This window comes from Triticum aestivum, chromosome 1A (assembly GCF_018294505.1).
Source record: "Triticum aestivum cultivar Chinese Spring chromosome 1A, IWGSC CS RefSeq v2.1, whole genome shotgun sequence".
Classification (NCBI taxonomy): Eukaryota; Viridiplantae; Streptophyta; class Magnoliopsida; order Poales; family Poaceae; genus Triticum; species Triticum aestivum.
In genome coordinates, this window is record NC_057794.1 from 509,768,577 (window position 1) to 509,794,394 (window position 25,818).

Sequence of the window (25,818 nt, forward strand, 5' to 3'; positions counted from 1 at the left end):
GAGAGAATACCAGTGGAGCACCTAAGGGTTAGTAGTGGCGCACCAGAGGTGCGCCATTACTATCTGGATTACTAATGGCGCACCAGAGGTGCGCCATTACTATCTGTTACTAGTGGCGTGTTAATAGTGGCGCACCTGTAGTGCGCCATTACTAACGAAAACAGGTGCGCCACTAATAGGGCTTTTTCTAGTAGTGTATATACAACAGAAATTTAGGCAGAGCTAAATTTGTCTAGATAAGTAACATGATTTTTAAGGCGAAACGGTGGGCTGAACACCCACTGCAACATTTTATATTATTGGGAAATGTATGTACACATTGGTTTGAGATGACCCTAAGAAGAAGATAAATGAAGAAAACAAACCCTAACAAACTGAGCCAAAAAAAAGAAGAAACATAAATTACAAGACTTCAGCTCACCAAGCTTTGAAAGCGTTGCCATATTTCGTTTTCATCTTGTGTCCCAAAATCTGCTCGCCAAGAAACAGAAATTACTAGAGTTCGGCTCGCCAAGCCCTTGTTCAACCTGTTACCATGAAGCTAAAATCATCAGCTCGGGACCCCTTACCCGAGATCCGCCGTATTTAACCCTGACACGGGCTACGTGGCTTAGCTCTCCGGGGAGCGACATGGTGGTCGGTGTTGACGGTGTACCCTGGCCCTGTGGGTGGCTAGGTGCACGGTCATGGGTGATGCTGGTGTAGCAGATGACTTCAATGGAAGCTTTGCGCTGATCTGGGTCTGGTACTCCCATTCCGTCGTGGTGGGGTCCCCGTTAGAGTTTCCTCGAAGTGTTGGGAGTTGTGGTCGACCGAAAGGTTTGCGCTCCGGCGCCAACAGCGACAAGGCCTGCGGGTGTTGTATTCCTCTTGAAGCGTTGCCTTGGACATCTCCTTGCCGTCCAACTCTTAGGGTGAAACCTTTCTTAGCTTCGGCGGCGATGCTTTGTGTCATTACTCACCTGGGGGCGTCGCTGGTGGGGCCGGTTTTCCTCTTGCACGGTGGTGGGTTTCATGTGCTTCTTCTGGGCTGCTAGCTCGAGGCGTTTAGTTGCACTTAGTGTGTTTTTAGTGTTCTCGGTTTTCTTTAGATCAGCTTATGAGGTTCCCCTCAATGCCTTTTATCGGGTCATTTTGTACCGGTTTGGTTGTTTATGCCTTTACCTATAAAGGGGGCGAAAGCTTTTTGAGAGAGAGAGAGAGAGAACGATTCGTGAAACCAACTGTCCTTGATGGCCCATTACAATGGCACGCATGGTGACTGATCTTGATCAAATTTAGTCGACCAACGCCTATTACTTCCCTTTTTGTAAGTGTTATCCTGCCTTCTACTCCCTCCATTCCAAATTACTTGATCCATATTTACCTAGACACGGATGTATTTAGACACTAAACAAGTATAGATACTTCTGTATTTAGACAAATTCAAGTCAACTAATTTGGAACGGAGGGAGTATATAATAAAGCTATGGTACGTAATTTGTGTACTCTTGAGAAAAGATGATTACGTTCTATATTTTCCAATTTTTACAGTGACATACATCTTAATAAATCAATTATCGTGCGGTAGGAATATGCACACGCGCACCAATACATCCATAACTTCAATCAAAGATTATGTTCAAATAATTAATGTTTAACACGCTAGGGCACCAGATCGATAGCAGCCAGAGGGTTTGCCGCCAGACCCAGTCTACTCTCGGCTACGGATCCCATCGTCATCATTATTAGATTATCATAGTATAATAGGCGAGCCAAGCATGCACGCACCAACATGTTTCTAAATTCATCTGGGAGTACTATTACTCATATTCATGCATCTTAGACCTACCATACCTCACCTGATGAACACGCTTACACCTGATGATCCTAGCTCGAACCAGTCCATGGCCTATATATTTCGACATAGTGGCATCAACGATCTTACAGCACATTCCATCGTGCAGCCATTTCTCTCTGCAACTTCTTTGGATCCTATCAAAATTCTCTCTAGTGCTAGCTTCTAGCTCCGATCTTTTCAGTTAGCTAGCTAGTTTAATCCATGGGGGCTAAAGTTCTTATCCTGGTCACCGTGGCCGTGGCCATGCTCAGGATGGTACTCGGCGCCAGTCACACGGTGGGCGCGCCGGCCGGATCATGGGATCAACAGACCAACTACACCTTGTGGGCTTCGAGAACTAGGTTCATCATCGGCGATGAGCTCCAGTTTCAGTACTCCACCACCGTGCACAATGTTGTGGAGGTGAGAAAGGCTGGGTACGACGCCTGCAACAGCTCCAGCCCCATTGCGACGTTCTTGACCGGCAACGATGTCGTCCCACTTGCAGCCATTGGGACGCGGTACTTCATCTGCGGGGTCCCAGGGCATTGTGGTGCCGGTATGAAGGTTCAAGTCAACGTGAGGTTGAAGGCAGTGCGGACAGTACAACGGTGCCGAGGGACGGGGAAGCGGCTCCGGTGCCGGTTTGAGACTGTATTAAGCTCAGCCACGACGGCTGGCATTGAGGTGGCGCGGCTTGGTCTGGCTGTTGTCGCGACTAGTCTCATGTTGTTCTTTTAGTGACCGACGATTGTGGTGCTTTTTTCTTCTTGATGCGTTGTGCATGTTTATTTGTGTATTATAAATCAGTTCTTTTGCTAAATGTAATTTCTTGCATTATAATTGGATTTAACTTATCTTATTGCAAAACCAAACTATAATCAAGTGTATATAATCATGCAATAAATAAAGGGCAGTGCTTGGTGCTGGTCGGCTGGCCCAAATTTCGGTCGATCGCGCACTAGCCGTCAGATGCAAGCTGCGTAGGCCGTCTGATTTGGCTGCTCAGCTACTTACTCCCCACACCTTGCGCATCCTCGCCCAAACACCTTTCCACTCGTGCAGCTTGCAAGTGCCCCCCCCCACCTCTCGGGCAGCATCGCACCTCCTGTCGCCTCGGTCCCTAGCACCATGCCACGTCGGCAAGATGCAATATCACTGGCTTCTACCACGTTGATGCTCGCAATTGACCCTCGCACTAGTTAGAGCAAAAAATCTCTTGCTCCAGCATTTGCATGCGCTGGTTGTAACATCTCGCCGGCAAGCCGGTGCTCACCGTCGCTGATTCCAACATCTATAGTCCCTGGTTCCAGCAAATGCGCGAGCCGGTTCCATGAAAAGGACTTCGCCTAGGGCCCATCGGTTCCAGCAAAAATGCGCAGCTTGCGGTCACCACCGTTGTAGCTACTCTGATGACTGCTTGCAAAAAAATTGCCGATGGGTCCCAGCACCTCGCCAAGCTGCTAGAAGCATGGTTGCACGGTCGGCGCCATCGTAGCTTGCGGAAACCATGGTTGCGCGGTCACTGAGGTTTTGCAGCTTTTCTCCTGCCCCATTTCAGCATTCACACATGTCAATTCTAGCAAAAAAGATGACCGAATGCAGCATCTATTGCCGTCGGGTTCCCGGGAAGCACCACAGCTGGTTCCAGTGTACTCACTGACTGGTTCCATTAAAAACTATGGCCGGATGCAGCATCGCGGTGTCCCCTTGTAGCTTTTCTCTTTGGCGAGCGTAGCTTTCCTCCATTGTTTTTCTTTTAAGATGGCAGATTTATGATTTTATCTTCGCAGCTATAAGGGGCATTTATTTTTACGTTATCGTATTAGAGAAAAGGGCTCATGGATGAGTTACAAAAAGGATAATATTTAGTATAAATATTTTTCCTATTTAGCTTTGAATTGTCATTTACCTCGCAAATGTTATAACCTCTCCAGGGCGGACCTTGTGAGCCTGCTTCAAATTGTTCTCTTATGAGAGTTTTTCTCTATATTGAGCTAGCTTCCATTCCCCATCATATTTTCAGTTACTACTAAGTCAGCTAGCTAGTAGATCCATATTTAATCCATGGGAACCAAAGCTCTTATTCTGATCACCGTGGCCTTGACTATGCTTGGGACGGCGCTCGGTGCCAGCCGCACCGTGGATGCGCCGGATGGGTCATGGGACCTTCAGACCAACTACTCCCAGTGGGTTTCGAGAATCAAGTTAACCACCGGCGATGAGCTCAAGTTCCAGTACTCTGCCGCCGTTCACAGCGTGGTGGAGGTGAGCAAGACGGGATATGACTCCTGCAATGGCTCCAGCCCCATAGCGACTTTCCCGACCGGTAATGATGTTGTTCCGCTTGCCAATGTTGGGACCCGGTATTTCATCTGCGGCGTCTCTGGGCACTGCGACGCCGGCATGAAGGTCGAGGTCAACGTCAAGTCGAAAGAAGTGCGGACAGTACAACGGTGCCGACGGATAGGGAACCGGCGTTGGTGCCAGTCTGAGAAAGTATTAAGTTCAGCTGCGGCGGCTAGCATTGAACAATCTACAGTGGCCCGGTTCGGTCTAATAGTTGTTGCGGCTGGTCTTACGTTGTTATTTTAGAGTGAACGATGATTGTGGTCCTTTTTTCCTTGTTCGGTCGTAGTATGGTCCCTTTGTGTATTAAATTTTTTTTTTGTTAAATGTAACTGCATTCATTATAATTGGCTTCAACATATCTTCTTGCAAAAACTCAAATAATGACCAAGCGAGTAACCATGAAATAAATTTATCAAAGATGTGTTGAGTAAAATGACATTACATCCATCCATTATATACAACAGAAAATTCAGGCAGAACTAATTTCGTCTAGATAAGTAACATGATTTTTAAGGCGAAACAGTGGGCTAAACAGCCACTGCAACATTTTATATTATTGGGAAGTGTATGTACACAATGGTTAGAGATGGGCATAAAAAGAAGATAAATGAAGAAAACGAACCCTAACAAACTGAGCCAAAAAAAAGAAGCAGAAATTACAAGACTTCAGCTCGCCAAGCTTTGAAAGCATTGCCATATTTCGTTTTCATCCTGTGTCCGAAAATCTGCTTGCTAAGAAACAAAAATTACAAGAGTTCAACTCGCCAAGCCCTTGTTCATCCTGTTACCATCAAGCTAAAATCATCAACTCGGGACCCCTTACCCGAGATCCGTCGGATTTAACCCCGACACGTGCTACGTGGCTTAGCTCTCCGTCGAGAGACGTGGTGGCGGGTGTTGACGGTGTACCTTGACGCTATGGGTTGCGAGGTGCACGGTGATGGGTGATCCTGGCGTAGCAGACGACTTCGACGGAAGCTTTGCCCTAAGCTGGATCTGTGCTCCCATTCCATCGTGGTGGGGTCCCTGTTAGAGTTTCGTCGATGTGGTGGGAGCTATGGTCGAGCGAAAGCTTTGCGCTCCGGCGCCGGCGGCGACAAAGCCTATGGGTGTTGTATTTCTCTTGGGGTGTCGGCTTGGACCTCTCCTTGCCGTCCAACTCTCGGGGTGAAACCTTTATTAGCTTTGGCTGATGCGGCAGTGGCGACGCTTTGTGTCGTTACCCTCCTGGGGCGTCGTCGGTGAGGGTGGGTCTTCCTCTTGCACGGTGCTGGGTTCCATGTGCTTCTTCTCGGCTGCTAGCTTGAGGCGCTTAGGTGCACTTAGTGTGTTTTTAGCATTCTTGGCTAGTATTACCGATTTTCTTTAGATCAACTTTTAAGGTTCTCCCCAATGCCTTGTATCTGGTCATTCCATATCGGTTTGGTTGTTTATGCCTTTATCTATAAAGGGGGCGAAAGTTTGTTTCGAGAGAGAGAACAATTCGTGAAATCAACTGTCCATGATGGCCTATTACAATGGCGTGCATGGTGACCGATTTGACCAAATTCAGTCGACCAACAAGTATTACTGCCCTTCTTGTATCTGTTATCCTTCCTTCTGTATAAAAAAGGTATGGTACGTAATTTGTATACTCTTGAAAAAAGATTATTACATTTTATTTTCCAATTTTTACAGTGACATACATCTTAATAAAGCAATTGTCATGTGGTATGAATATGCACGCGCGCACTAATATGTTTATAACTTTAATCAAAGATTATGTTCAAATAATTAATGTTTAGCACGATCGGGCACCGAATCGATAGCGGCCTGAGGGTTTGCCGCCGGACCCAGTCTACTCTCGGCTACGAATTCCATCGTCGCCATTACTAGATTATCATAGTATAGTCGGCGAACCAAGCATGCATGCACCAACATGTACTTAAATTCATCTGGTAGCACTATTACTCATATTCATGCGTCTTACACCTACCATTCCTCACCTGGTCAACCTACCATACCTCACCTGGTCAACGCGCTGACACCTGATAATCGTAGCTTGAACCAATCCATCGCCTATATATTTGGGAGTACCTAGAACTCATCTAGATGAGACGTAATTTGGTCTCATTCACCTGAAAAGCAAGAACGGATACAACCCACGTCAGCACACACGCATCTTATAGCACCACATCCAATGGCTATAAAAGGTGAATGAGACCAAATTAAATCTCATCTAGATGAGTTCTAGCAAAACTGTATATATTTTGACATAGTGGCATCAACGATCTTACAACACATTCCATCGTGTAGCCATTTCTCTCTGCAACTTCCTTGGATCCTATTAAATTTCTCTCTAGTGCTAACTTCTAGCTCCGATCTTTTCAGTTAGCTAGCTAGTTGATCGACATTTAATCCATGGGGGCTATAGTTCTTATCCTGATCACCGTGGCCGTGGCCATGCTCAGGATGGTGATCGGCGCTAGTCACACGGTGGGCGTGCCTGCCGGATCATGGAACCTGCAAACCAACTACACCCTGTGGGTTTCGAGTACTAGGTTTACCATCGGCGATGAGCTCCAATTTCAGTACTCCACTACCGTGCACAATGTGGTGGAGGTGAGAAAGGCTGGGTACGACGCCTGCAACAGCTCCAGCCCCATCGCGACATTTTTGACCGGCAACGATGTCGTCCCACTTGCAGTCATTGGGACGCGGTACTTCATCTGCGGCGTCCCAGGGCATTGCGGTGCCGGTATGAAGGTTCAAGTCAATGTGAAGTCGAAGGCAGTGCGGCCAGTACAACGGTGCCGAGGGACGGGGAAGCGGCTCCGGTGCCGGTCTGAGACTGTATTAAGCTCAGCCACGACGGCTGGCATTGATCAGTCTGCGGTGGCGCGGTTGGTCTGGCTGTTGTCGCGACTGGTCTCATGTTGTTCTTTTAGTGACCGACGATTGTGGTGCTTTTTTCTTCTTGACACGACGTGCATGTTTATTCGTGTATTATAAATCAGTTTTTTTGTTAAATGTAATTTCTTCCATTATAATTGGATTTAACTTATCTTTTTACAAAACCAAACTATAATCAAGTGTATATAATCATGCAATAAATAAAGGGCAGCGCTTGGTGCTGGTCGGCCGGCCCAAATTTCGGTCAACCGTGCACTAGCCGTCAGATGCAAGCTGCGTAGGCCGTCTGATTTGGCTGCTCAGTTACTTACTCCCCACACCTTGCGCAGCCTCGCCCAAACACCCTTCCGCTCGCGCAGCTTGCAAGTCCCCCCCCCCTCTCAGGCAGCATCGCACCTCCTGTCGCCTCGGTCCCTAGCAGCATGTCACGCCGGCAAGATGCAGTATCTATGGCTTCTACCACGTTGATGCTCGCAATTGACACTCGCACTAGTTCGAGAAAAAAATGTCTTGCTCCAGCATTTGCATGCGCTGGTTGTAACATCTCGCCAGCAAGCCGGTGGTCACCGTCGCTGATTCCAACATCTACAGTCTCTGGTTCCAGCAAATGCGCGAGCCGGTTCCATGAAAAGGACTTCGCCTAGGGCCCATCAGTTCCAGCAAAAATGTGCAGCTTGCGGTCACCACCGTCGTAGCTACTCTGATGACTGCAAAATTTTTGCCGATGGTTCCCAGCACCTCGCCAAGCTGCTAGAAGCATGGTTGCACGGTCGGCGCCATCGTAGCTTGCGGGAACCATGGTTGCACGGTCACTGAGGTTTTGCAGCTTTTCTCCTGCCCCATTTCAGCATCCACACATGTCAATTCTATCAAAAAATGACCGGATGCAGCATCTATTGCCGTCGGGTTCCCGGGATGCACCACGGCTGGTTCCAGTGTCCTCACGACTGATTCCAACAAAAAAAAACATGGTCGGATGCAGCATTGTGTGTCCCGTTGTAGCTTTTCTCTTTGGCGAGCGTAGCTTTCCTTCGTCGTTTTTCTTTTAAGATGGCAGATTTATGATTTTATCTTAGCAGTTATAAAGGGCATCTATTTTTACGTTATCGTATTAGAGAAAACGGCTAAGAGATGAGATGAGTAACAAAAATGATAATATTTAGTATAAATATTTTTTTCCATTTAGCTTTGAATTTTCATTTGCCTCACAAATGTTATAACCTCTCCAGGGCGGACAGCCTGCTTCAAATTGTTTTCTTATGAGAGTTTTCCACTATATTTAAGGTGTACTTTGTGGTAGTGTTTGGACGTAAGTACCTGGTTGAAGCCAATGTGCCCAAGGTATAGTTCCCCACTCAGGACCGCAGAGATTACCCCTTGAACAGGAGAACTCTACTAAAAAAAGAAACAAGAGCATCTCCAGGAGAAATGGTTGTGATAAAAAATTCTCTCTCCAATCCATAATAAGTGTCGTGGTTTATCTCAAATGTATAGTACATATATGGCAACTAATTACTAGTGGAATTACCTTTCACTACCAAAAACTGGGACCAACTATAAATCCTCTTAGCCAAATATGATTTTAGCTATATGACAACTGTGAGGCGCCTTTACTATGAAGACTATGCAACTTCTGAATTTGGTCAACACAACATATTATTAATAGTGAATTTGTGTGAATTTTGACAGCGACATACATCTTAATTATTATTTTTAGAAGAAACTTAATTAATTATATAATTATTTGCCGTACGATGTAGTATATGTGCGCACCAACACGTTTGGAATGTTTAACTAGAGAATATGTTGGATTAATTTTTGTTTAGTATGCTCGTGTGGGCATCCGGATCGATCGAGGACAAGGTCTACTGATAGCTACTGATGATTTCCTAACTAATTGTTTAGACATGGTCTGCTGACAATTTCGTTACTAATCATTTTCTCCCCAGGCCCGGTCTACCGACGGCTACCTATCTCATCTTCCTCATTGTTAGTTTTCTATTAAAGCTATGGAGCCAAGCATATATAATAATATCAGTTTCAGGAGCTAACGTGCATGACGTCATTTTCATGTATTTTTGACGACCTACTCTGTCACCTGGTCAACGCGCTTACACCCGATGATCCTTCTTAACACATCCATCGCCTATATATGTCAGACACACTAGTATCAATGATGTCACAACACCATCCATCCTGCAGCCATTTTCTCTTTAGCTTTCTTGGAGCTTGTGATCATTAGTTGATCAGACAACATAACCAATTTTCTCTCTAGCGCTAACTTCCATCCCCCATCATATTTTCAGTTACTACTAAGTCAGCTAGCTAGTAGATCCATATTTAATCCTTGGGGAACAAAGCTTTTATTCTGATCACCGTGGCCATGACCATACTTGGGATGGCGCTCGGTGCCAGCCACACCGTGGGTGCGCCAGACGGGTCGTGGGACCTTCAGACAAACTACTCCCGGTGGGTTTCGAGAATTAGGTTCACCACCGGCGATGAGCTCAAGTTCCAGTACTCCGCTGTCGTGCACAACATGGTGGAGGTGAGCAAGACGGGATGTGACTCCTGCAACGGTTCCAGCCCCATAGCAACTTTTCCGACCGGTAATGATGTTGTTCCGCTTGCCACTGTCGGGACCCAATATTTCATCTGCGGCATCTCCGGGCACTGTGACGCCGGCATGAAGGTCGAGGTCAACGTCAAGTCGAAAGAAGTGCGGACAGTGAAGCGGTGCCGATGAATAGGGAACCGGCGTCGGTGTCAGTCTGAGACAGTATTAAGCTCAGCTGCGGCGGGTGACCCGGCTCGGTCTGATAGTTGTTGCGGCTGGTGTTACGTTGTTCTTTTAGAGTGAATGATGATTGTGGTCCTTTTTTCCTTGTTCGGTCGTAGCATGGTCCCTTTGTGTATTAAATTCAATTCTTTTGTTAAATGTAATTGCATTCATTATAATTGGATTCAACATATCTTCTTGCAAAAACCCAAATAATGACCAAGCGTGTAACCATGAAATAAATGCATCAAAGATGTGTTGAGTGCAATGACATTACATCCATCCATTATATACAACAGAAATTCAGAGCTAAATTCGTCTAGATAAGTAACATGATTTTTAAGGCGAAACTGTGGGGTAAACACCCAGTGCAAAATATTATATTATTGGGAAGTGTATGTACACACTGGTTTGAGATGAGCCTAGAAAGAAGATAAATCAAGAAAACAATCCCCAACAAACTGAGCCAAAAAAGAAGAAATGAAAATTACAAGACTTTAGCTCACCAAGCTTTGAAAGCATTGCCATATTTCGTTTTCATCTTGTGTCCCAAAATCTGCTCGCCAAGACACTAAAATTACAAGAGTTCAGCTCGCCAAGCCCTTGTTCATCCTGTTACCATCAAGCTAAAATCATCAGCTCGGGATCCCTTACCCGAGAGCCGCCGGATTTAACCCCGACACGGGCTACGTTGCTTAGCTCTCTGGTGAGCGATGTGGTGGCGGGTGTTGACGATGTACCTTGGCCCTGTGGATGGAGAGGTGCACGGTGATGGGTGATCCTTGCGGAGCAGATGACTTCAATGAAAGCTTTGCCCTGATCTGGATCTGTTGCTCCCATTCCATCATGGTGGGGTCCCCGTGAGAGTTCCCTCGATGTCGTGGGAGCTGTGGTCGAGCGAAAGCTTTGCGCTCCGGCGCTGGCGGCGACAAAGCATGCGGATGTTGTATTCCTCTTGGGGCGTCGCCTTGGACCTCTCCTTGCCGTCCAACTCTCAAGGTGAAACTTTTCTTAGCTTCGGCTGATGCAACGGTGGCGACGCTTTGTGTCGGTACCCTCCCGGGGGCGTCGTCGGTGCGGGTGGGTCTTCCTCTGCATGGTGGTGGGTTTCATGTGCTTCTTCTCGGCTGCTAGCTCTAGGCGCTTAGGTGGACTTAGTGCGTTTTGAGAATTTTTGGCTAGTATTACTGATTTTCTTTAGATCAGCTTATGAGGTTCTCCTCGATGCCTCGCATCGGGTCATTTTGTATCGGTTTGGTTGTTTATACCTTTATCTATAAAGGGGGCGAAGCTTGTATTGAGAGAGAGAGAGAACGATTCGTGAAATCAACGGTCCTTGATGGCCTATTACAATGGCGCGCAATGGTGACCGATCTTGACCAAATTCAGTTGACCAACGCCTATTACTGCCCTTTTGTTATCTGTTATCCCGCTTTCTATATAATAAAGCTATGGTACGTAATTTGTATACACTTTGAAAAAGACGATTACATTTTATTTTCCTATTTTTACAGTGACATACATCTTAATAAATCAATTATTGTGCGGTTGAAATATGCACACGCGCACGAATACGTTCATAATTTTTAATCAAAGATTATGTTCAAATAATTATTGTTTAGCATGCTCGGGCACCAGATCGATAGCAGCCTGAGGGTTTGCTGCCAGACCCAGTCTACTCTCGGCTATGGATCCCATCGTCACCATTATTATTAGATTATCATAGTATAATAGGCGAGCCAAGCATGCACGCACCAATTTGTATTTAAATTCATCTGGGAGTACTATTTCTCATATTCATGCATCTTAGACCTACCATACCTCACCTGATCAACGCGCTTACACCTGATGATCCTAGCTTGAACCAATCCATCACCTATATATTTTGACATAGTGTCATCAACGATCTTACAGCACATTCCATCGTGCAGCCATTTCTCTCTATAACTTCCTTGGATCCTATCAAATTTCTCTCTAGTGCTAACTTCCAGCTCTGATCTTTTCAGTTAGCTAGCTAGTCGATCTGACATTTAATCCATGGGGGTTAAAGTTCTTATCCTGATCACCCTGGCTGTGGCCATGCTCCAGATGGTGCTCGGCGCCAGTCAAACAGTGGGCGTGTCGGCCAGATCATGGGACCTGCAGACCAACTACACCATGTGAGCTTCGAGAACTAGGTTTACCATCGGCGATGAGCTCCGGTTTCAATACTCCACCACCATGCACAATGTGGTGGAGGTGAGAAAGGCTGGGTACAATGCCTGCAACAGCTCCAGCCCCATCGCGATGTTCCTGACCAGCAACGACATCGTCCCACTTGCATCCACTGGGACGCGGTACTTCATCTGCGGCATCCCTGGGCATTGCGTCGCCGGTATGAAGGTTCAAGTCAACGTGAAGTCAAAGGCAGTGCGGACAGTACAACGGTGCCGAGGGATGGGGAAGCGGCTCTGGTGCCTGTTCGAGACTGTATTAAGCTCGGCCACGAAGGCTGGCATTGATCAGTGTGCGGTGGTGCGACTAGGTCTGGCCGTTATCGCGGCTGGTCTCGTGTTGTTCTTTTAGTGGCCGACGACTGTGATGTTTTTTTCTTCTTGATGTGTCGGGCATTATTTGTGTATTGTAAATCAATTTTTTTGTTAAATGTAATTTCTTCCATTATAATTGGATTTAACTTATTGTCTTGCAAAACCAAACTATAATCAAGTGTATATAATCATGGAATAAATAAGGGCAGTGCTTGGTGCCGGTCGGCCGCGCACTAGCCATCAAATGCAACCTGTGTAGGCCGTCTGATTTGGCTGCTCAGCTCCTTCCTCCCCACACCTTGCACAGCCTTGCCCAACACCATTCCCCTCACGCAGCTTGCCAGTGCCCCCCCCCCCCCAAGCCGGTGCTCACCGTCGCTGATTCCAACATCTACAGTCTCTGGTTCCAGCAAATGCGCGAGCCGATTCCAGCAAAAGGACTTCACCTGTGGCCTGTCAGTTCCAGAAAAAATGCGCAGCTCGCGGTCACCACCGTCGTAGCTACTCTGATGACTGCTTGCAACTTTTTTGCCGACGGGTCTCAGCACCTCGCCGCCCTTCTAGAAGCATGCCGCCATTCCATGCCTGTCGGCGCCGTCGTAGCTCGCGGGAACCATGGTTGCACGGTCGCTGAGGTTTTGCAGCTTTTCTCCTGCCCCATGTCAACATTAACACATGTCAATTCCATCAAAAAAGATGACCGTATGCAGCATCTATTGCCGTCGGGTTCCTGGGATGCACCACGGTTGGTTCTTGTGTCCTCATTGACTGGTTCCAGCAAAAACCATGGCCGGATGCAGCATGGCGGTGTCGCTTTGTAGCTTCTCTCTTTGGCGAGCGTAGCTTTCCTCCGTCGTTTTTCTTTTAAGATGGTAGATTTATGATTTTATCTTAGCAGCTATAAAGGCATTTACTTTTACATTATCGTATCAGAGAAAAGGGCTAAGAGATGAGTAACCAAAAAGATAATATTAGTATAAATATTTTTTTCATTCTGCTTTGAATTTTCATTCACCTCACAAATGTTATAACCTCTCCAGGGCGGACCTTGTGAGCCTGCTTCAAATTGTTCTCTTATGAGAGTTTTCCTCTATATTTAAGGTGTATACTTAGTGGTAGTGTTTGGACGTAAGTACCAAGTTGAAGCCAATGTGCCTAAGGTATAGTTCCCCACTCAGGACTACAGAGATTACCCCTTGATATTTGGGCGCACTGCAAAATGTAGTGGTTTTATTGTATGGAATGGAACAGGGGAACTCATACTAAAAAGAAAGAAACAAGAGCATCTCAAGGAGAAATGGTGGTGATAAAAAAAATTCCCCCTCTGATCCATAATAAATATCGTGGTTTAGCTCAAATGTATAGTACATATATGACAACTAATTATTAGTGAACTTACCTCTCACTACCAAAAACTAGGACCAACTATAAATCCTCTTTGCCAAATATGATTTTAGCTGTATGACAACAGCGAGGCGCCTTACCCTGCAGACTATGCAACTTTTGAATTTGGTCAACACAACATATTATCAATAGTGAATTTCCGTGAATTTTGACAGTGGCATACATCTTAATTATTATTTTAGAAGAACCTTAATTAATTATATAATTATTTGACGTACCGATGTAGTACATATTCGCACCAACACGTTTGGAATGTTTAACTAGAGAATATGTTGGATTAATTTATGTTTAGTACGCTCGTGCGGGCATCCGAATCGATGGAGGACAAGGTCTACTGATGGCTACTGATGATTTCCTAACTAATTGTTTGGACATGGTCTACTTACAATTTGGTTACGTACTAATCATTTTCTCCCCAGACCCGTTCTACTAACGGCTACCGGGCACATCTTCTCCATTGTTAGTTTTCTATTAAAGCTATGGAGCCAAGCATATATAATAATATCAGTTTCAGGAGATAACGTGTACGATGTTATTTTCATGCATTTTAGACGACCTACTCTATGTCACCTGGTCAACGCGCTTACACCCGGTGATCCTTTAGCACACCCATCGCCTATATATGTCGACACACTAGTATCAATGATCTCACAACACCATCCATCCTGAAGCCATTTCTCTCTTTAGCTTCCTTGGAGCTTGTGATCATTAGTTGATCAGACAACATAACCAATTTTCTCTCTAGCGCTAACTTCCACCCCCATCATATTTTGAGTCACTACTAAGTCAGCTAGCTAGTATATCCATATTTAATCCATGGGGACCAAAGCTCTTATTCTGATCACCGTGGCCATGGCCATGCTTGGGACGGCGCTCGGCGCCAGCCACACCGTGGGAGCGCCGAACGGTTCGTGGGACCTCAGACCAACTACTCCCAGTGGGTTTCCAGAATCAGGTTCACCACCGGCGATGAGCTCAAGTTCCAGTACTCCACCGATGTGCACAACATGGTGGAGGTGAGCAAGACAGGGTACGACTCTTGCAACGGCTCCAGCCCCATAGCGACTTTCTCGACCGGTAACGATGTTGTTCCGCTTGCCACCGTCGGGACCCGATATTTCATCTGCGGCGTCTCTGGGCACTGCGATGCCAGCATGAAGGTCGAGGTCAACGTCAAGTCCAAAGAAGTGCGGACTGTGCAGCGGTGCCGACGGACAGGGAACCGACGTCATTGCCAGTCCGAGACAGTATTAAGCTCAACTGCGGAGGCTGGCGTTGATCAGTCTGCGGTGGCCCGACTCGGTCTAATTGTTGTTGCGGCTGGTCTTATGTTGTTCTTTTAGAGTGAACGATGATTGTGGTCCTTTTTTCCTTGATCAGTCATAGCATGGTCCCTTTGTGTATTAAATTTAATTCTTTTGTTAAATGTAATTGCATTCACTATAATTGGATTCAAGACATCTTCTTGCAAAAACCCAAAAAATTACCGAGCGTAAAATCATGAAAGAACTTTATCAAAGATGTGTTGGCTGCAATGACATCACATCCATCCATTATATACAACAAAAATTCAAGCAGAGCTAAATTCGTCTAGATAAATAACATGATTTTCATGGCGAGCGGGGCAAACACAACTGCAACTTTTTATATCGTTAGGAAGTGTATGGACGCACTCGTTTGAGATCAGCCAAAAAAGTAAGATAAATGAAGGAAAACAAACCTTAACAAACTAAGCCAAAAAGAGGCAGAAACAGAAATTACAAGAGTTCAGCTTGCCAAGCCTTGAAAGCATTGTCATATTTCGTTTTCATCTTGTGTCCCAAAAGAATTAGTGAAGGTACTGAAAACCGTCAATAGTCCCGAGAGGATGATGCGCGGGATCGGAAGTACCGGAGGGGATTCACATGTGATGAGTTTACCCAGGTTCGGGCCCTCATCATAGAGGTAAGAGCCTACTCCTACTTTGGATTTAATTGATGGGGAAAAACGTCTCGTATGAGGGGGTATGTGGTGATAATGCTATCGAGACAATGATGCTATCGTCAGATGCCTCGAACTACCCCTGGTCTCTTCTTATAAAGGTGTTCGAGACTCAAGGTTATACCTTTTGCTAACCGACCTAGGGTCCGGATTGGATGAGGGCTTCTTGACTTGCACGGCAAGATGAGATCCTCCCGAAAGGAGCGCTTCCCGCGGAGCAAGGATCCTAGGCCACACCTTGGCTATTGGGCCTTGAGGCCAGCCCATTAATTGTCTGCTTCCTAGCCGATGGGCCACCCTAGGTTTAGTACACTGTGTGTATTTCTCAAGCTTGTCTAGAATTTTGGTCATGCTTCTCTTGGAATCTCCCAAGATGAAATCGTGTTGGGCTCCTCCTGTGTCAAATAAACCACACCAACCTCAGTTTTCTTGATGTCTCCATTAACTAACTGTCTGGACTAGGCCTCCATAGTGCCATGCAACCTGGCTTCAGAACTTCTTAGGGAATCTTTGGACCCTTCCATATTTCGGCTTCTTGACCACCCTTAATGAAGGCATATAAAAGACCAATGTGTATTCTTACATGCACAATGACATCACGCTTGACCACTAGATCATTCAGGCATTGAATATCTATTTGAATCGAGCCATAACTGATCCAGGTAGGGATCGAAGCATCGTTAATATAACTAGATGATACCCCATTGCGTTCCCGTGGAATTTGATTAATCTAATGAGATTTGATTGTATTTAACATGAATGTTTGGGTTAACACTAGGATAAATGAAAATAAGAACACATATGAAATTGATTATAAGTACGCAGAATATTTATATTTAATGTATAAGTAGGATGATTGGATGAAATTCTCATGCAAGGGTGCATGTTGAGGTGGAATTTTTCCATACATGATTGCATGTTAAGAATAATTTATTGGTGAAGATCACCTATTTAGTTATATAGGATATATGACAACTAATTGGCTAATGACCTGATAACTAGGTGACAATAAGTTGTTAAGTATTGCATTTTTGTCAAAACATGTCGACATGAGATCTATTATCGAAGATCTCACACCGCGAAGCTAAAGGTGGAAATGGATCGTCAATCGGATTAATGCGTTGCGATATGGAATTGGTAACAAATTTAAATTTGATGGGATCTTTAGTTATATCAACACACACACACTGGCGCGCGCGCGCACACACACTTGTGTGTTGTGGCGCATGCATGCGTGATGCATGAGAGGGGAGGGGGGGGGGGGTGAGGACACATGGGTCCCTAGTCCGTTCATTGATAATATGACAGCTTAGATTTTCCTGTTGCTACATTTATCTTTGTTTTTCCTTTTTCACCTGTCTTTAGTAAAACTAGGCATTTCTCTAGACTATGCAACTTTACAATTTGGTCAACACAACATTCATCTTAACTAGTACTCCCTCCGTTCCTAAATATTTGTCTTTTTAGAGACTTCAAATGGTTACCACATACGGATGTATATAGACATATTTTAGAGTTTAGATTCACTCATTTTACTCCGAATGTAGTCACTTGTTGAAACCTCTAGAAAGACAAATATTTAGAAACAGAGGAAGTACTTTTTTAACAAATGACATGTTTTTCTCCCACAAATTTTGATAGTGGCATACATCTTAATTAATTGTATAATTTCTAACGTACGGACGGAATATGCACACATTAACACGTTCAGCATGTTTAATTAGATATTATATTTGATTAATTTATGTTCAATACACTCGTATGGGCATCCGGATGACTGTTTGGACAAGGTCTACTGATGGCTACTGATGATGTCTCAATTAATTGTTCGGACAAAGTCTACTTTGGATTTGTAATTAATTGTTTTTTTTTTTGCCAGACCCGGTCTACTGATGGCAATATATATTGCACACGGTCATATTCATGTATATTAGATGACCTACTCTACGTCACCTGGTCAACGCGCTTATGCTTACACCCGATGATCCTTGAACACATCCATCGTCTATATATGTCGACCCGCTAATATCAATGATCTCACAACACACCATCCATCCTGCAGCCATTTCTCTCCCAGCTTTCTTGGAGCTTCAATTCGTTAGTTGATCGGACAATACAATCAATTTTTTTCTCTAGGGCTAACTTCCATCTCTCATCATATTGTCAGTTACTACTTGTTAGCTGGCTAGTCCATCCAGATTTAATCCATGGAGACCAAACCTCTTCTCTTGATCACCGTGGCCGTGACCATGCTTGGGACGGGGCTGGGCGCCAGCCACACCGTGGATGCGCCGGATGGGTCGTGGGACCTTCATACCAACTAGTCCCAGTGGGCTTCGAGAATCGGGTTCACCACCGGCGATGAGCTCAAGTTCCAATACTCCGCCGCGTCCACAATGTGGTGGAGGTCAGCAAGACGGGGTATGACTCCTGCAACGGCTCCAGCCCTGTAGCAACTTTACCGACCGGTAATGATGTTGTTCCACTTGCCGCCGTCGGCATACAGTATTTCATATGTGGCGTTCACGGGTACTGCAACGCCGGCATGAAGGTCGAGGTCAACATCAAGACGAAAGAAGTGCGGACTGTGCAGCGGTGCCGATGGACAGGGAACCGGCGTCGCTACCAGTCTGAGACAATATTAAGCTCAGCTGCGGTGGTTGGCGTTGATCAGTCTGCGGTTGCCCAGCTCGGTCTGGTAGTTGTTGATGTTGGAAATATGAGCAATTTACCAAATAATTTTATTAATAGAAATATTAGATAAAGCATGATTGATATAACATGGATAAAAGTAGTCATGCAATCTGACAGAGAGAAGGTAAATAACATCTTCATATATGAACTGCAACCAAACATGTCTAAAGCAGATAGTAAAACAGGTTGCATAGATAGTGTAGAACCTAACATATGTAGGACAGACACTAGAGCAAAGAACTGCGAGAGAACTTCTAACAGAAAGAGCAAGAACACGTACGGGACAACAGCAGCAGTAGCACTGGACTTGGGGCCGGTATCGTCGCCAGCCATGTCGTCGAGAAGGTCGTCAACGTCGGGAAAGAAGTCGTCGTCGGGAAAGTAGTCGTCGGAGTCCGGGGCGTCCGTGACGAAGAAGTCAGTAGTCGCGGTGAGCGCTCCCCAAAAACCTTATCACCCTTCTCCCATACAGGACTCAAAAGGTGCGGTTTTGGAGGCCTACTGTCCCGACCTGCGGTGCACGCCGCAAGCAGGATGGGGAAGAACGTAGCAGCAGCGCAGTGCTCAGGAACTTGTGGTGAGAGGAAGAAGAGGCTTTGGTGCGTCTTTCTGGGAGGAGCGACCTCACTTTTATAGGCGCAAGAGAAGGAGGCGAGAGGGCAGCGACGGGAGGTGAAACAAAGAGACGGAGATGAAGCGAACAGCCAGCAGCCGAAGGGCTGCACCGTTCGCATTCGAACTCCGCTTTCGCAAAAATATTTTCAGTTTTCGTGTGACCTTTCGTATACCCGTAGTGCGTGGCAAAAATTTAGACATCGGCTCGGCGCGACTAGGCGTGGTGTGGCGGAGGAGGAGCGCGCGTGGATGTCCCTCTTGTTCTCATGCTCATACTAATGGGGAAAGAACCTCCCTTATAAAGAGGTCCAACTCTCTCTAAACTAGCAATGTGGGACTAAAATTTAGTTCCACCTCTTACCTTGCACGAATGAGCTGCGTGGGCCTCTAAGATTTATTAAGAATTTTTGAAACTGCTATTGGGTTTTAGAGTGAACGGCGATTGCGGTTATATTTTCCTTGATCAGTCCTAGAATGGTCCTTTTGTGTATTAAATTCAATTCTTTTGTCAAATGTAATTGCATTCGTTACATATCTTCTTGTAAAAACCCAAATAGTAACCAAGCTTATAACCATGAAAGAAATTTACCAAAGATGTGTTTGACTGGAATGACATCACATCCACCCATTATATACAACAGAAATTCAAGCAAAAGCTAAATTCGTCTAGATAAATAACATGATTTTCATGGCCAGTGGGGCAAACACCACTGCAATTTTTTATATCATTAGGAAGTGTGTATGTACGCGCTGGTTTGAGATAAGCCGAAAAATAAGATAAATGAAGAAAAACAAACCTTAATAAACTGGGCCAAAAAGAAGCATGAACAGGAATTACAAGAGGTCGGCTTTCTTTTCTTTTTTTTGAGCTAGAATGGGAGTTTTTATTGCTTAATGTTCAGAGCTACGAGTACAGGTGGGTGGTTCAAAAATACATGACGTCCTACTCGTAGCGAAGATGCCGCCTTTGCAAGACGATGTGCTTCATTGTTGTACTCCCGCCGTTAATGCCAGATCGTCACAGCTTCAAACATTGAGCTTCGCTGCTTCACGTCGCGAGCAATGACGCTGTAAGGGCCCTTGCATGATCTGTTAATCCCATCCACCACAGTGCTGCTGTCACAAGCGATTTGAACTCGCTAGTGGTTCAGGTCAGCCGCTGGCGCAAGCCATTCACGGCAAGCGGCTGCTTCTAAAATATCAGGTTCATTCGGACCAAAAGTAACAAGAGCAGAAGCACCTTGAAACCTTCCCTCCCCATCTCTGCACAATGCGCCCCGACCTCGACAGGCCATCGTCAACGTTGATCTTCATCATGCTCTCATCAGGTCGAAGCCATCTTTGCTCTTGTTGCTGGGCCGGCCCACGCAGCCACTGGCTCAGCGCCAGATTGCATTGTGGCGCAGGAGGCGCTGACTAGGATGAAGTCATTAATTGAGGAGTATTTCTTTTCAAAATCACTTTCATCTTCTCTGATTGTGACAAATGGTGCGTTGCATGTGTGTCATTTGTCGCAGCCTTACAACTTTCTCTCTTTTTCGTAAATTCACTTATTCAAAACGTTTTAGGCCGTATGCATCTCCAGATGCAGAGGCCGGGGGTCATCCTTCTTTTCTAAAAAAAATAAATCTCGAACCGTATTCATCGTTGGATTCCTTGTGTCTAGATCTTCAAAACTACTCCCTCCGTTCCAAATTACTCGTCGTTGAAATGGATGTATGTAGAATGAAAATACATCTAGATACATCCATACCTGCGACAAGTAATTCGGAATGGAGGGAGTAGATCCCATGTTGATAGATTTTGACGAACTTTTTCATGAAAAAACCGGACGAAAAAATCATGCCTCTCGCAGAAGGTAAACAAACGTGTTTTTTTCATTTCCGAGAGGCATGGCCATGTCTTTCGCGGAAGCAAAACCTTACCTCTCACAGAAGGAAAAAATGAAAACACTTTTTTGTTTTCAAGAGCACGGCTGTGCCTCTTGTGCAAGGAAAATCGTGCCTCTCGCAGCAGAAAGAAATGCATTTTTTCTGTTTCTGAGAGGCACGGTCGAGCCTCCCACGGAAGCAAATCTGTGCCTCTTGCGGAAGGAAAAAAACACATTAATTTTTTCTTTATCGAGAGGCGCAGCCGTGCCTCTCATGGAAGCAAATCTCTGCCTTTCACGGAAGCAAAGAATATGTTTTTTTCGTTTCAAGAGACATAGTCGTGCCTCTTGCGGAAGCAAATCCGTGCATCTTGCGAAAGCAAAAAAGAAGAAGAAAACACGTTGAAGCTAAAGAAGAAAACTATGCCTTTTGAGAAAAATGCCAAAAGCTAAGAAAGACAGGTGAAAAAATGAAAGGCCGAAAAAAACAAGCAAAAAACATCTAAAAAGCTGAAAATGTGTGTGAAAAAATAAAAAAAAACTGAAGGAAGCACCCAGAGCACGACATGTGACGGCGGGTAAGAGCGCGCCAAATGGAGCGCTCTCAACCCATCTCAAATGACTTTTGAAAGGCTCCCGAACGAGCGCTCCTTAATTAGTTGCTATGTGACTAGGAGGTCTCCTCCACCGATGGGTGTCCTATCCGTCGGTGAAAATAAATTTTCTTTGACAGCCGACTAAACAAAGCCGATAAGTTTAAAGATTTTTGAGCTTTTTTCTTGCCAAAAAAGCATATTTTAATCATTACAATATATCATAATTTTTCAATTCCATCAGAACAGTACAGTACGTGCATCCATTCCACCATAATTGTCCGTGTTATTTCATCAGTATATACAAAGTTTTATCCATTCCACTATATTATGCCAATTACCCGAGTCCCTACTCTTTCTCGAGAAAGAGCCCAACCATTTCTTATAATCCTCTCAAAGATGAGTCTCAATCACTGCACTCAGCGACTACCTGCCTCTATGCCTGGTCGGGAGTCCCAAGGATGACGTATCCATTGGTTCAGTGTGTCGTCTCCCCCAAGCGAGGCGACGCGGGCTCCCCTCCCTCCCTTAAGGCATCTCCAGCCGCGCCCTCAGAAAAGCCTTCCCAAGTGTTTTTTTGTACCTGCGCTGAAAAACGGCCCAGTCACGTCCCTAGGAGCCCGATTTTCGCCGGCCTGAGCCAAAAACAGCGCCGGCGGATCCAGGCCGAACCCGGCGCGCTGGGGGTGCCGGGGCGAACTGTTTTGGCGCGAAAAAGCCACGGGCCAGCCGCGTCAGGGACATGGCGGCTCGTCTTCCCCCCAACTGCCTCGGTTCCCGCGGGGAATCAATGGCAAGGCTGCCGCCGGTCAGCCTTGCCATTGATTCCTCACGGGCGGCGCGTCTCGGGACGGCGCGCCGACGCCTTCCCTCCCTCGCGCGCGTACACACGGCGCGGAGCGGCTATAAAAGCCGGCGGTTCTCGCCGGTGCCCACACCAGACTCGCCCCTCGCCGCCGCCCAGCCCCTCTCTCTCCGTCTCCGTCTTCCTCTCCCGAGCGCCACCGGCAGCCCCTCTCTCTCCCTCTCTACCACCGCCGAGCCCGTCGCCATGGCCGAGCGCTTCCCCGGAGACGAGGCGGCGGTGAACGGCTTCGGCCGGCGTTCGCTCCGCGAACAGGAGTCCTGGCTCCTATTCCAGGCGAACATCCCGACGCCGCCGGACATACGGGCCGACGGGGTGGCGGCTCAGCGACGGGGGAGTGCCCGTTCCCCCGTTACCCGACGCCGTGGCGAAGCCCACGTACTTTGCCGAGGAGGTCGAGGTCGCGCGCGCCTCCCTGACTGACGACGAGCGCTCCCTCCCCCAGTACGCCGCCGGCAATCACGCGGATTGGGCGGCGTACTTTCAGTGCCGCCAGCAGCAGCGCCTGGCCTCCACCAACGACGCGCCGGTGGTCAGCGGCGTGAAGAACAGCGTGGGGCGCCACCTGTGGTGGGGCGTCCCGGGCCGCACGCTGGAGGGCGTGCTGACGCACCTCGACAGCGGCAACAACCCGCCGTTGACCTATCCTGCGACGGGGGCCGCCCCGTCGCAACACCGAGGCGCATGGGCGCCAAGGAGGTTCGCCTCCTCCTCGTCTTCCTCCTCTCGCTCATCTTCCCACTCCTCCGGTTCTCTGGCGCTTCTCGGCATCAAGGCCGAGCCCGCGGCGGAGACGCCAATCGGTCGGCGCACTCGCAGCGTCGGCATCGTCATCAACGAGGGCGGCCGGCGCGCCCCCTCCTCGTCGGCTCCTCCGCGCTTCCTCAAGCCGAAGATGGAGTCGGGGCTAGCGCTGGTGAAGACGGAGCCGGGGCTGGCGCCGGTGGAGGCGGAGTTCGACTACGACGACGCGGCCCTAGAATGGGCGCGCCAGGACTCCATTGCGATGGAGAAGGAGCGCTGGAAGAAGGAGAAGGAGCGCCAGCGCGCCGCCCTGCGCCGCTTCGAGGAGCGCCGACGCGGCCACGTTGAAGACAGGGTCGTCGTCTTATGCGACAGCGACGACGACGATGACGCGCCGTCGCCAGTCCGCCATAGTGACGCCGGGCAGGGGTCCAGCAGGGGCGCCTGCGTCAAGGAGGAGAAGGCCGACGACGACGATGGCGGCGACGGCGGCGACGACTTCAGCCCTTTTCTTTTTTAGATTAGGTTAATGTAATAAAAATGCGCGAATTTCACCAAAATTTGCCATGTTTGGCCGAAATTTAACTAGTTTTTATCATAACTTCGCCGAACGGTCCTTTTTTTAATATGCGCCTGGGGGCGGCGCTGGGGGCCGACGGCTGGGGACCGACTCGCCCCCAGGGCCATTTTTTGCGCCGGCTCACCCCCAGGCGGCGCTTTTAGACGCCCCCTGGGGGGCCAACGACTGGAGATGCCCTTAGCCCCCTCCCGCCGTCGCTGGTGTGCGCCACCGGGCCTTGCTCGTGTGGTGTCAGCGGCGGCAGCCCCGACTTCCCTGCCCGCAGCGCCCCTGCTTGGGAGTGGACGCCTTGAAGACCGCGCCTCAGCCACATTTAGTAAATGGGCCACGCCTCCACGCCTCCCACCGTTTATGGGAAAGGCGTGAACCGCCCCTTTACTACGATGTGACGCATGCCTGCGGGAACTAACCCCATGCATGCCGCCCACGTCACACGTGCCTCCCCACGCCGCGCCACACACGGGAATCATGGGAAGCGCAGCGCGCGAAGAATCTTACCGCGGTAAAAACCGCCCCACCTACCCGCGCACCGTTTTTGGGCCTAGCCCAACAACGCATTGCGCTTATGTGTGGCCTAGGCCGGGGGCTCCTGTCGGTGTACAAAAAGAGGGGCACACTTTTTGTACCCCTATAACTGTGCATGGGCAGTCTGAGCCGCGGATACCACCACACCAAGCAAGGCAAGGGAGGTGAGCCAGGGTAAGACCGAAGCTCAAGAGAACTAGAACGACGCCAAGGCCAAGACCATGAAGAGCAAAGGGGACAAAGCGGACTCCCCCGGCAAGATCCTTGCCGGGAGACAGTTCTAGCAGCCCCGGCAAGACACTTGCCGCGGCGACTCGTCCCGCGCCTACGGAGCAAATCACCCTTGAGTCCACTCCCCCCAAAGGGCAAGGATTCGGGAGACATCCCCGTGACGGCATGCAGATATTTGTGAAGACATTCAAGATCAGATACGCACTAAGAAGACGACAACCCTTGGCGGGATCCCAGCCGAGGAAGACCACAAGGCCCCCGGCAAGCGCCTTGCCGGGGATGACAGCAGGCGCCTCGGCAAGACCCTTGCCGGGGCCCCGGCAAGGCCCTTGCCGAGGACACCTGCAGGCCCACCATCAGGCCCACGCCGACTAAACCTCCACCACCGCATGCATGCAGCTGCCGACCCAACCAGCTAGGCAGGCACCCGCGTGGCGGCATGCAGATCTTCGTGAAGACCCACCACTGGGCCACCTCAGCTGCCTGCCTACCTACATGGCATCGCAGGCGTCGCTGGCCAAGGCGCGTGTCAACACAAGAAGGAGCGGTGATGGACGAGACAGGTTTCTCCCCCGTCCCCGATAAAGCAAGGACACCTAAGCAAGACGCATTAAATGCGCCTTGTCATGTGATGCGATGGATAACCTCGCAGCACTGTACCCTTTACACCTCATGTGTGCCACTGTGGCAACCCCTTTTTTCTATAAAAGGAGGCCCGAGGCGACCAGAGGAAGGATTCGGCTTTTTGGAGCTCCTCACGCCCCATAGCTAGCTCAAGAACACAGATATACAATCCACCAAAGCAGGAGTAGGGTTTTACACATCCTCGCGGCCAGAACCTGGATAAATGAACCAGGTGCTATCTGTTTGATCCGCTCTTCTCACGACCCCGCGCCCCACTAACCACAGTAGGGATTCTTGTGATCCAATAGGTGTCGTTCCCACCGACACCATGTCCTCAGAACCAACAATGTAAGTACACATTTTACTATTGGTTAAACAATGTCCTCAGAACTTTGCACGTATCAGTGCTGGTTTCCATCTTTGACCAACTAAAAGAAGTTAGTAATTTGCTGATGTGGTAGGCTGTGAGGGCAGGAAAAATGTTCAGTGGGGATTGACTTTATAGTTATATAGGATTATTACAACTATAGTGTACTTCATGATAATCACATGCTAACGATGTACCGTATGCTTCCTTCATTTGTTTTGTGCAGGGAGGGAGCTTATACTTGCTTTAATCAAACCGTTAGAGCTGAAGAATTCAGTTATGGTTCTAGAATAGATCACATTCTCATTTCAAAACGCACACACTGTCGAGATGAGGACCCTACGGCACAGCGAGCC

The 25,818-nt window shown here is 47.7% G+C and overlaps 1 protein-coding gene and 5 pseudogenes across 1 annotated transcript; all 6 read left to right on the forward strand.

Annotated features, from left to right (window-relative positions):
- The first annotated feature begins 2,041 nt into the window (after positions 1-2,041).
- On the forward strand, positions 2,042-4,325 carry LOC123164461 (uncharacterized). Its single transcript, XM_044581994.1, is given in 3 exon segments — positions 2,042-2,550; positions 3,955-4,264; positions 4,266-4,325. Coding segments are annotated over 3 exon segments (879 nt in total).
- A 2,246-nt stretch (positions 4,326-6,571) lies between these two features.
- LOC123164542 (mavicyanin-like) lies at positions 6,572-7,098 on the forward strand (annotated as a pseudogene).
- Positions 7,099-9,413: 2,315 nt separating this feature from the next.
- On the forward strand, positions 9,414-9,918 carry LOC123039978 (mavicyanin-like; annotated as a pseudogene).
- A 1,961-nt stretch (positions 9,919-11,879) lies between these two features.
- LOC123164625 (uncharacterized) lies at positions 11,880-13,944 on the forward strand (annotated as a pseudogene).
- A 506-nt stretch (positions 13,945-14,450) lies between these two features.
- On the forward strand, positions 14,451-15,117 carry LOC123164704 (mavicyanin-like; annotated as a pseudogene).
- Positions 15,118-17,961: 2,844 nt separating this feature from the next.
- On the forward strand, positions 17,962-25,756 carry LOC123040085 (uncharacterized; annotated as a pseudogene).
- The last annotated feature ends 62 nt before the right edge of the window (positions 25,757-25,818 follow it).